This window comes from Nicotiana tabacum, chromosome 22 (assembly GCF_000715075.1).
Source record: "Nicotiana tabacum cultivar K326 chromosome 22, ASM71507v2, whole genome shotgun sequence".
Taxonomy (NCBI): Eukaryota; Viridiplantae; Streptophyta; class Magnoliopsida; order Solanales; family Solanaceae; genus Nicotiana; species Nicotiana tabacum.
Window position 1 is genome coordinate 50,451,929 of NC_134101.1, and position 13,089 is coordinate 50,465,017.

General features: G+C 35.4%; 1 protein-coding gene across 1 annotated transcript; it reads right to left on the bottom strand.

The window, feature by feature from the left end:
- Nucleotides 1-604: 604 nt before the first annotated feature.
- Nucleotides 605-8,244, bottom strand: LOC107798245 (uncharacterized). Its single transcript, XM_016621219.2, has 6 exons — nucleotides 7,635-8,244; nucleotides 3,698-3,860; nucleotides 1,916-2,092; nucleotides 1,730-1,813; nucleotides 1,323-1,404; nucleotides 605-1,209 (listed from the first exon to the last, which is right to left on the bottom strand). Exons 1-6 carry the CDS (start codon nucleotides 8,054-8,056, stop codon nucleotides 770-772), a joined length of 1,368 nt encoding a protein of 455 aa, XP_016476705.1. The 5' UTR covers nucleotides 8,057-8,244; the 3' UTR covers nucleotides 605-769.
- Nucleotides 8,245-13,089: the final 4,845 nt, after the last annotated feature.

Below are 13,089 nucleotides of genomic sequence, written 5' to 3' on the forward strand. Positions count from 1 at the left end.
CACACACGCACACACACACACACACACACACAGAAAGACAGACACAGAGAGAGCACCTGCTGGAGTTGATTGACTGATTGGTCATGTTTTGTCACAGTGAATGGAAATTGATATAAGGAACTGAAAATGGATGGTTGTGGCAATTTCCATTTATTGTTTCATGCTTCCCTTGTGTTAAGGCTGAATCCGTAATTTACTTCATCCACTGAGCTGACGACTGAGGAGATGTGAGATATTAAGAGGGAGATTGAGGAGTCCTTCGCCATGGATGTCGTGCTTCTACCGGGAGATAGATCGGGAAAAGGAGGATACTATTAATTATAATTTATTATTTGAAGAAAATACAAGAGCAAGGAATTTGAAAGGTTTGAACGATTTTCAGACTTAATGTGAGATTTGATTCATTCAGTCATATTCATACTTCCATCAAGTGTAAACAAACATTGTCTCAGTATACATTCTCCACATAAAACCGACTCAAATGGAACCAAACACCATCCCTAGCAAACTCATAAGCTAGGTTTGAATCACACAAAGAATAAGTGGAGAACACTAGGGTAAGCGACCGACCCATAACCATAAGAATCAAAGATACTTTAGGTTGCAGGGCAAAATATTTGACATAAAATAAAATATTTATGCCAAGAGTTGAAAATGATTTCATAATGCCTGGTTCTGTGCACGAAAGGCTTTAGTGTAAAACAATAAAGAATAATACAATAATAATAAGGTCGTATTGCTACAAATAGGTGCTGGCTACCACTCCCCACTACGCATTTCTGCCTCTCCGAGCAATCCTTTGCCCTGCTCCAAGTAACACTGCTTTTCCTATCATGCCGGTTCGAAGGCCGCAGACTACAGCAACTGTTGCTCCAATAGCTACCCATTTCCAATCTATCCCACCATCTCCTCTCTGGCCTTGGATTTCCCCAGCTCTACCTTCAGCAGAAACTCGCTCAAAAGCATCAACACCTTCATCAAGCGAGATTTTTGTAGTGATTCGTGCCATCATTGCACACCTAGAAACTGCTGCCTCTGATTTTCTTGCATTCTGGTATGCTCTGAAGCCGTTGTGCAATTTTTTGACTGTTCCCCACATTCCATGCCGAACTCCCAATTTAGCAACATCTTTAGGGATGCCCATATCTTCATAGTGAGTAAGAGTGACCTCGCATGCAGATAACTGTCCATCTCCCTTGTTCGATTCCACTGCATCCATTTTAGAAGTATAAACTTGAGTAAAAATCAACTTAAGCAACATGCAGTAGGAATATTGCAAAGTTAATCCTTTTTGAACACCCGTTATTAATGGTGCTACCTACCCGGCTTAACAATCCAACTTGAGAAGTACAGGTCCACACGCCTAGGCTTGTCACGTCTTTGCAAAGCTGGATATGGTACACTCTGTGGAAGATCATGTTAAAGATGTGAACATGATGTGTAACTACATGGTTTCTGAAAAGTAGAGTTATTAACAAGCCAACTAAACAAGCCATCAAGAAAAAGTGTAATATTGGAGAAATTTTTCCAAGTACAAATAAGTAAATTTATGAATTTCATGGGAGCCACTAAAGGTTTTTAGACACGGAAGCCTCACAAGTCCAAGAAGGCCTGAATAATATTGGGTGGAAGCACTAACAAAAAAAAAAAAATTACACAGATCAGTCATTAAAACTTGTATTAGAAGCATTCGCAACAATCAAATTTACACGTGCCCCCTAAAGCTCACCTTTGTTACACAGTAGTATGTTTTCCCAGATTCCCATATTCTTCTACCAATGATATATTCACGATCACTGCAGAAGAACGGGAACTGTAGCAGCAAAAACAATTTTCGTGAGTACAAAAGCTAATGGAAGAAATGAATCACAAGGAGTTTCTCACAGCAACATTGCCACAGTGATGAGCAACAAACCTTTTTAATCCAGTGGATAATCATAGATCCTGTATGTGGGGATTCCTGCAATATCTTGAAATAAGCAAGCATAGGATCCCATTTTAGTCTGAACTCATCATCCCAGAAGAAATCTCTGACTAACTCAGGAGTTGCATCCTCGAAAACAGTTTTGGTTCGGTAGATTGTTGGTCCCATCTGACAAATAGAATGGTTCTGTTAGAATTAGTAAGAGATAACAGGGAAGCTTAACTGTATGGATAGAAAAACCTTGGTCATAGACAAAGTCACCTAGCAAATCATGCAACAAAACAAGCAATTACGGCTTGGGAAATACTCCCTCCGGTCCATAATAAGTGCCCTTTTGGCCTTTGGCACACCCCTTAAGAAAATACTAACTCCTTGAGAAAAAAGATATTTCGACTAAATTACCCTTAATTAAAATTTGCATATTGTTAACTAGACACATTGGAATATGTAAATAAGGGCAAATTTTGGAAAAATAAAGTTAATTCCTTCTCAATTATGTAAAAGGACACTTATTTTGGACCAAAATTAAAAGGCCAAAAGGTCATTTATTATGGACCGGAGGGAGTACATAAAAAATTCAAAAAAAGAGAGAGAATATTTTATACTTAATCCAGCGATACAACATCAAATTTGGTATCTAGCTGAAGAGCATAGAAAGGGTCTGGTTAATGGAGGATTACAAGAGTTAACAAAACATTTTTTGTACTTTTGATAATTTCCCAGTAATATAACTGTAATATTTCAAATTGAATGAGGATTTGAAAGTAGCAAAAGGAATTAATCTGTCATAAAAGCCATAAAGCAGTGATACACCAACAAAAACATTTTGTTTTTAAAAAAAAGGAGCAATAAGCAGGTACATATCTCCCTCAAGCTAGGTCTTTGATGTTATTTTGCCATGTCAGAATAATAATATGGATATAGTAGAACACAAACACGTGCTCCCCATTTCCTAGGAGGAAGAAAGCACATATTATAAATCAAAGCTCAAAGAAGTTAACCTAAAAGATCTTCCCCTGTTTTTATTTAGGGAACAGTACAGAAGAGTATACAAATGCAAGCAAAGATGATAATATATTCCGGCGTTCCCTAAAATGAGCATCTAAATTGTGTCAGCAACAGGACTCATTGTGGAAGAGCAGTGACTCTACTACAAAAGACCGTCCAATTATATGAAATACTGGAAAATATTTTACTAATTCATGCATCTAAAAGTTGCAGGAAGAAGAAAAACCGATATCAAGTCATTTACTACGTTATTAACAGATGACATCTTCAGTTCGCCCCCCAAAACAAGAACCCCTAACCTATGCGACCTGACCCTCAAGAGAAAAAATAACTTGATCCTTGACTTGGAAAAAGTAAAGGCTAATTTTTCGCCTTTGGATCATTTAAAAGTTAAAATATCAAGACATCAAATGGAATTGAGCCGACAAAAGAACGTAGCTTAGACATGAGTCCTAATAGAAGTACCAAACATATAAATAGCTCAACGCAGATTATGTTGTGCTGGGGATTGTTTAAGCTATAACTATTTAGAAGTGGACTAGATGCTCCCATATACCAGTCGTATTACAGGTCAAAAGAAGATAATATTTTCTGAGGAATCCTAATGCTTCTCCTGCAGTTATGTAACACGCACTTGCAGTCTTAGCCTTGTAGCTTATTAAGTTTCATAATGTAAGTAAAAGTTGGGATTAAGCAATTCTCAAGAAAAATGGTTTTAGAAACCAGAAATGTTGACAACCATATCACAATTTAGGTAAACTTGACCTCAGGCTCATGCCGCCAAGCTTGATATGTGAAGTTTGATGTAGAGCGGTCCATCATGGTTTGCCATGCCATCTCTCCATCTTTACCATCTAGAAGATGCAGAAAGTGCTCCAGATCTTTCTCTGTCACAATGCCCTCATTTTCCGAGGTTCCAGTAATATGTCTACAGGAACAAAGTAGATGCTCTTATGTGTCTAACCAAATAAAGGGACCAAAATCATCTAAAAGGGTGATGAAAGTTCTCTGTAGTATTGAAATTTTCGTTTAACAATCAGCAGGAATGCATATTACTAGGAGTCCATTAATTAGTTTTGATAGCATTCTCATTTTCACCAGAAGTGTCTAGTAATCCTCTTCTAAATATTAGCCTTAAATGACTTAAAAACAACTATTCCTGCCTTGTTCAGTACTACAGAAGAAGTTATAAATGCAGAAAGAGAAACTTTTCATTCTTCGCGTATACTTGAGAACCATGATTTGCACATAAAGAAGGTATCTAATTGGAAAAAAAGGTAATAATGCAACACGAAAACTATATTGAACTACTGGTAAAGTAAACAGTTCCATGTCTGGCAAAAATTGAACAATGACAGTTGCCAATCACGACTTATTCCCAGATGAATTTAATATCAAATTGCATCATACAGTGAAGAAAAGATACATATGCTACAGACAAAAAATGTAATCTATTTGTATTTTTTTCTGTCTAGTAAGAATGCCAAGTTAGCTGGCCAACCCCAGTTGGTCCTCAAGTTTGAAACACTGTGAAGGAGTATGGGCACGCCCCTATACCCAGCTACCACTTAAATACCAAGCTTCATTCGGTGACCACTTCCCTCACTTGGTGATTCAAAAACTCCCTTGGTTGGGGACGGAGTTTCTCTTGCCCTTGGAGCAACCCAATTTATCAAAGCAGCTTACTCTTTTCTAATCCCTCAAATAGTATAACCATTTCCAATATCTAAAGGTGGCAAAAGTCGCCAATGATTCTGGGCTATAAATGAGCATACATACGTACCGTTTTTTTATAACGGAGCATACACATGTCCACGTATTTAACCACTTTTCCACATCTGCAGTCTGTTACATCTCACACAATAATAGCAGTACCAGTGTTGTGAAAAGCGAGCGCTTCCTCGCTTAAAGTGAGAAGCGAAGCGAGCCATCGAACGCGAGCGTTTCTCTGTATTACAGGGTTGCCAACCTATTTAATTAAAAAAAGTTGTTCTTTTTTTAAAACATCATCGACCAGCAGCAACAGAGAAAGAAAGAGGCGACCTAGGGTTCAAGTTTTCTACACTTTTCAACTTCAAGATCCTCTTCCTCCTCCTCCTCCTCCTCTTTTTCTTTTTCTTTCAATGTTTCAGCGTCCAAATAGTAGCGAAATGCTGGCGAATTTTTTTTCCCTTCAGTTTTTCTTTCTCATTCTTCTCCTCTTCTTCTTCTTCTTCTTGCACTGTTTTTTCGTTTGAAATGCTGCCCAATTTTTTCGTTTCAAGCTCACAGAGGAAGGGAAAAGAAGCAGCTACTTTGTCCCTAGTTGATGAAGAAGAAGTTGACGAGCAATATAATAATGATAGTGGTATACAAGAATTTCACAATCTTGTAGAAGAATAGGATGCTCATTTTGTGCTTTAATTGATACTACTCTTTAGTTTTTACATTGAAGTATTAAACATTTGCTTACAGTTACATGTGTTGTCTATGCAGTATTATTTATTTTAATATTTTTTTTTAAAATTCCACTTCACTTCAAAAAAGCGAGTGCTTCGCTTCTCGTTTCTCGCTTTAAGAGAAAAGGTTAAGAGAAAAGGGGCTTGTCGCTTTTCCTCGCTTCACGCTCTTCACAACACTGAGCATTACAACACAATGCAATAACTATACTTTCAGCAAGAGTGGAACTGTGCATGAACTAGTAACTTTTCTATTTTGGGAAAGCACGTATACGAACTTGTTGTTACCTAATTTCAACTACAGAAGTGTAGCATTTGATTAGGGTAAATAAAAGGGTCTAAAGCAAAATGAAGTATAGACTTCTACCTCGTTTACAGTTTAATTAACAAAACAAGACTTTCTTGCACAGAATACCTCCCCGATTGAGGAAGTTGCAGGAGTTTGAAAACAAAAATGTGGTATACCCTTCTCCTCCTACTACTTTTTTTAATGACCTGATGTCTGGGCAGCTTGCATGCACAAATTGGACAAATAACCATAATCTTGATCTTTACCTTGTGATACATACAGATATACTGGTGTTTGCCACATAAACTGGCCATAACATTCACCTTATACAATGGCATTTCAGTGCATTAGGTATAAAAGTGACCTATTTCTAAGACATTCTCTTTAGTTTTAGTGTAAATTCTCTCAAATATAGAGCAAATGATAAAAAAACAGAGACACAACTAAACTCTCCCAGCTCTTTCCTCATTACCTTTTTAAAAAACAATCATGGCAACTCCCAATCATTATTAACCTGTGGAAGGTTCACTTGAAGGGATATTAGCACAACAACTACATCAGAATTTTGAACTACTTCTGATTAATGTATATCCTTTCTTCAATTTTCAACTAGTCCTTCTGAGTTGCAAATGCTTATTCTTGTCTGCCCAAAAGCAAAATGTAATGAAATTTCCAGACTTGTACCTCATGCACAATTCAATTCAAGTCAACATTAATTAGTCAGAGTTTGTCGACATGGCATAAACGGATATCAAGCATCATAGGACATCAAATAATTGTTTTAGCAACATCTACAAAAGCTAGTATTTTCCTATCACATGAAACATATGGCAAGATTAATGCACTATGGCCTCATTCTTCTCAAATACCAAAGAATCCATTAAACTAGAGTTAAAGTTTTCGGTTAAAAACACTGTCCCATTTACTCGACACTATTACTGTTTACAAGTCTTTCAAATATTTTTAAAAAATTCCAATTACAAAAAAGTGTGATTATCAGGAATCAACGTCCGTATTCACACCGAAAATTAGATGGCCTGATCCTCATTTCCTAAACACTGTCATTCTTTTTTAGGCAGAGGGAGTAATAGTTGCAAAATTTCATCTCGTTCTAAACAATGAAAAGGCCAAGCTCATATCCTCATCTTACAGATAACAACTGCATATAGTTGAATGAAACTTAGCTCCCTTTTAGTTAGATTTCTAGAAATTAAAATTACTTTCAGTCTGATGATGGCAATGTTTGCATTTTTGGGCAAAAAGTCATGTCAAAATTTAGCAAGAAACTTTTACCAAATGGAAACTACAAAACAATATCCAAGCTAGTCAATATTCATTTGACTTACAATATCACACATGTTCTCTTGTACCAACTTATGTGACATGCACTAAAGTTTGGGATGTTCCGAAATATCTACGACAATACGAAATAAATGACACACGATATAACTTTCACAATTTTCAAAAGTTCAAATTCATTTTACATCTCAAATTTTGAAGCATTGCTTTCTTCAAATTCAAATTCATTATCAAAAAAAGCATTACTTTTTTCTAACCATCCTCACATAATTGGAGCATGTAGGTGGCCCTGAAACACTATAATGTACAAGCAGATTATAAGGTGTTGAAAAGCACTGTAATCAGCTAAGATCAGCTCAAATTCAATGCAAAAACATAGTTGGGCCGTTTTGTTCTTTTCCAACGACCAGCACAGACCACAACATTATCAATCCCCAAATTTGACTCTATATTGGAAAAGATTTTTGTTCTACTCTCCGGTTAATTATTGAAGTTTATACCAACTAATGGCCTACTATTCCCATAAAAATGAAACAGCACAGATCATTCAATGATAATTGAAACAGTAAAATTGTACACACTAAATGAAACCGAAATTAAATATGGAAACCCTAGAAATAAAAGCACGCATATGTATATATTGAAAAATGATACTACAATCAAATTAAAAACATACCTGGTGACGGAATCATTATTCCCTTCACCGGGACCCGGACCCGAAATCGCTGAAGATGATCCAAATTCATCCACCGACACTTGACCCGAATCCGCGGCCACCGCGGAAGGCTTACGTGTCCTGCCCTGGAAATTAAACCAAAGTTTCCTACCAACAGAGAATGCTGAAAGAGCAGTAAAGGCTAACCAAAGACGGCGAGCACCAAAACCGGGAGGAACGGTCCAAACAAAGCGATTGAGTTTAGACCGGAATCCTAAAAACACGAGACCGGTCCAACGAGGTCGCCAGGACCAGCCGATCATTAACCCGATCATGATCGCGACCCAAATCGGGACAATACATACCAAAATGTCGACAAATGTTTCCATTATAGCTGGCTTGTTTATCAATTCCACCAACCCAACCCACCTCTCCACCTCCATTTTTTGGTTCAATTTGACAAGGCTTTTGGGGCCTTAATTCTAAGAGCTAATTGAAGAGGTAGTTTGGAGATTGCATTGGAACGAAGCTACATAGAATTTTGCAGATTGAAGAGTTCAATTTTGGCCTTTGACGGTGTACACAAGAAGAAGAAAGACAAAAAAGAAAAAAGAAAAAAAGAAAAAAAGTAGGAGGGAATTGAAATAGATAGTACTGTTTTTATCTTTGTACGGAATAGACACGTGGTAATATCTGAACTCTTCGATCATCTGGATATTGGCGCGTGCGACTACGCAGGATGATGGGACTTGAAGTTGAAAAGAAGTTTCATTTTTTTGTTTTGTTTTTGGTTAAAGAAAGAGTTTCTGCTGAAAAATAAAAAGGAAGTTTCTTAACATACTATACCTGGCTAGAGAAGTTTGATTTTATTTCGTGATTGTAACTTTAATTGTGATCTTTTGTTTAATGTTGGGACTTCTCTTCTTTTGGATTGAGTAAGAAGAAAGAGTAGTACAAAATTATTGCTGCTAATTTGAAGATAATAAATACTGATAAACTTATTATAATTGAAAATGACTAAATATAAAATTGCAATTCACTTTAATTAATTATTAAATTTTACCGCGTATGAAAAGACATAAAATTTATAAGTATGAAGGAAAACCATTTAGGGTATGTTTGGTACGAAGGAAAATATTTTTTATGTAAAATGTTTTTATGAAAAATGAGTGATTTTATTAGAGAGTAGAAAATATTTTTTATGGTACTCTCCTCACCCCATTCCCCAAGTCTACATGTTTCCTTGCTCCTCCTCCCCAAATGAAAAGAAAATACTCATTTGTTGAAATGAAAAAAAAATTTATTTATAACATAAAAATGAAAGTACCATTAATAATTTTTTTTATTTATGGTGGGGGTTGGGGTTGAGGGTGGGTTGGTGGGGTTGGTAGGGATGGAGAATAGGGTGAGGAAGGTTGAAAAAGAGTTTTGGAAAATATTTTCCCTTCTCTTGATAGGGAAAATGAGTTCAGAAGGAAAAATATTTTTCTCCAATCGGAGGAAAATGAGTTCAATGAAGAAAATATTTTTCAAAACATTTAAGTCAACCAAACATGAAAAAATTAAAAAAATATTTTCCGAAAAATATTTTTCTTAAAATATTTTCATTCATACCAAACACACCCTTAATCTTGTTCATAAACTCGCACATTGATTTTTTAGTACTTTACTTAGAATGCTTTATAGCTAAGATGTCTTTGAAAATGATTAAAATATTATTGCTAAATGACAAAAGTAAGAAGTATTTAACATCAATTTCCAGCAATGCAATATTTTTTGAGTAGTACTTTGAAAGAAAAATTGTGAGATAATAGAAAGAGCTGATAAATAAGTTTGATACACATTCATTTGATAATTTTAACTAGGTAAATGTTTAGTTAATTTAATCAAAGGTTCCATTCATGTAGGAGAATTTAATTATCAAATGTTACAATTTTAATTGCAGTATTGAGGGAAAAAAGACAAAAGGTGTTAAAATCATGACTGTCCAATTAGATTTTTCTTTTGCCCTCTTAACAATGTAGGTGACTTAAGGTCCTGAGCAGCTTTATAATGTGCATTATGACTTGCGTGTGTGGTCGAGTTTGGTTTTCGGAAGATTCAGAATTTAATTGAAAGAACAATTCTTATTTTTGAAGCTTAAATGAAAAGAGTTGGCCGGAGTTTGACTTTTGAGCAAAACGACTCCGGAATGAAAATTTGATGATGTCAATAGTTTCGTATGGTAATTTAGGACTTAGGCGTATGTCTGGATTTGGATTTGGAAGTCCGTAGGACAATTCGACGCATTTTGGCGAAAGTTGGAAAATGGAATATTTTTAGAAAGTTTGACCGGGGAGTTGACTTTTCGATATCGGGGTCGGAATCCAACTCTGAAAATTTTCATAGGTCCGTTATGTCATTTGTGATTTGTGTGTAAAATTTCAGGTCAATCAGACTCGATTTGATATGTTTCGGCATCAAATGTAGAAGTTGGAATTTGTTAGTTTCATTAGGCTTGAATTGGGGTATGATTCGTGTTTTTAGCATTGTTTGATGTGATTTGAGGTCTCGACTAAGTCTGTAATATATTTTGAGACTTGTTGGTATGTTCGTACAGGGTCCCGAAGGGTTCGGGTGAGTTTCGAAATGGTTTCGGACCATTTCTAGGCCATTTTTAACTGCTTGTTTTTGACTACAGTAGTGCGCATCGCAGAAATTTCTGCCGCACATGGCTAACTTTGAAAGCTTATATCTCGTAATCTGTAAGGAATTTGGCGATGATCCAAAAATTAAAGTTGTAGCCCTTTGTATCTAGTTTTCATAAATTTAAACCGTTTGATAGATGGAGTTGGATACAAAAAGTTGTGGTTAATACACTACAGGCTATCTGGGAAGAGTTTTTGAAAAAGTTTGGTGTTTTGAGCATAAGCATGTAATGATCCAAAGGTCCATTTTTAGTTCTAGAGATCAAAAATCGATTTTGAGACTTCCAGAAATTTGCTAATGAATTATAGAAATGATCTGAAATATTTGGTCTAATTTCATCAAGTCGCGATTAGGTTTTTAGCATGAAACATGAGTTAATTATTTAACGAGCGAAATTTGTATCGTATTGAGCAAATGAGATCCGAATTGAGTTTTTATTGAACGAGTAGGTTCGTATTATTATTTGTGACTCATAGGAACAAGAATCGTCGAATTTCGAGTTCGTATGAAGGAGTTAGAGCCTTTTTAGTGAAACATAAACTGATGGTGTAAACAGTCTTGGTGCACACCTTTAGCGACCAGATTTGGCGATTGTAGCGACGAGAATTAAACTTTTAGCGACAAGAATAGTGTTTTTATTAGGCAGAAACTTAAGAACCAAAAATGGTCATTCTCTTCATTTCGTTTTGGATTTTTGGAGCACGGTTCTTGGGCGATTTTGAGGATTTCTTCAAGACTTCAACTTGGGTAAGTGTCCTATATCCAAAAGTGATTATATTTCATAAATCCATGGTTATATTCATCATTTAATTCAGATTTAAATGGAAGAAATTGAGATTTTTGCAAAATCTTTCAAAAAAGGAAAATTTAGATTTGGAGGCCGAGTTGTTATCGGAATTTGATAAAATTGGTATGGTTAAACTCGTATCGGAATGAGTGTTCGAATTTTGTAAAAATTCTACCGGGTTCCGAGATGCGGGCCCCATGTCGACTTTGGTTGACTTTTTAAATGTGAAATTCTAAGTCGACGTTCTAGTATCCAGAATTATTTTCGATAAATTTTAATGAAGTTATACAATTAATTTTGATAGATTTGAGCTGTTCGGAGGTCAATTCAAGCAAAAAGGTAATTTTGAAATATCGGCCTAACTTCAAAAAGATAAGTATCACGCCTAACCTTGAGTAGGAGAATTACCCCTTAGGCATTGAGTCTTATGTGGATATTGTATGATTGGAAGCCATGTACGCGAGGTGCCGAGTACGTACTTGGTTTATATGTGCAAATTATATCGGTTGAAATTTGTAGACTCCCTTATGTATTAAATTAGAAAATTGTTGGAACTTAGTAAGTCCTTGAATTGTCATGCCCCATTCCTTGTTTGTCGAATTTGTATTTTATATGATAGTTTGCTGTTATTGTCACTTGAATTTTTATGTGAATTTTGTGTGTTGTTGATTTGATATTTTTCTTGGAATTAAATTCATTATGGAATCTTTATCTGCAAATAATTATTAAATAAGTTTAAAATGAGGCATTAATTTATATTTATTAAAATTTGGATTAATGAAGGCGTTGTCCTATGTTGAGTTACTTTTCCATCTCTGTTGTTGTTTTGAGATTTTATATATGTTGTGTGGAGTCTTGGGCTATTTGTTAAAAAATTTATTGATTTGCTATATCTTTGGAATTGGTTGTGGTCATTAGGCAAATTGTGATATGAATTCATTGTGTTGTGTTGTCGTGATAATAGTTCATGTAAATTGTTGTGTGATTTGAATTATTATTATGAGGATATAAGGGTGGCATTCCATTGTTGACATTATGTGGTATAAGGGTGGCATTTCACTGTAGTTATGTGTGTTGGAATATTATCTGGGTAGAGTGATAATAGTGGCTATTATACGAAGCGATAAGTACGGTTATAGGAGCGATAAGGGCGACTATGAGAGCGATAAGGGTGGCTATAGGAGAGATAAGGGTGGCTATTGCCATGGATGATATGTGATGATGTGGGATTATTGTGTTGGTAATTTTTATGTTATGTTGTGATTTTGCTTGTGTTTATCCTTATATATTTTGCAACTTGTCTTGTTGTTTCGGTAAACTTGATAATAGTCTGATCTATGTTGAAATCGTGAGCTTGTGGTTATTGTCGGGAAGATAATTTTATATGGGATCGGGTTGCACGCCGCAACAAATATGATTAATATTATATGGAATCAGATTATACGCCACAACAGATATGATTAATGTTATATGGTATCGGGTTGCATGCCGCAACAAATATGAAATGTGGGCACGAGGTGTCAGGGGAAAATATGATGGTTTTTATTATTAGCACGCGAACTGTCCGTACAGATAATGATTTAAATATGGGCACGAGGTGCCGCAGAAATATGAAAGTGGGTTGAGACCCGTATTACGAAAATATAAAAGTGGGTTGAGACCCGTATTTTATGATTATGAAATGAGGTGTCCCAGTGTGACTTTTATTTGAAAGAATGTTATAATCGAAATATATTTATTTGAAAGAATTATATTCGAAAGATATCTATTTGAAAGAAGTATATTCGAAATATATTTATTGGAAAGGATTATATTCTAGAGATTTTTATTGAAAAACTTATAGATGAAAGGTGTATATTTTGAAGGGCTTAATTATTGGTTGTACTTGTGTTCATTATCTGTTTGAGCAATATTTATGGAGTTCTTGCTGCTTTGCTATTTACATCACCAGTTGATTATTGTTGCTATCACTGCTATTTGTTTTCTATTACTTTTGTATAC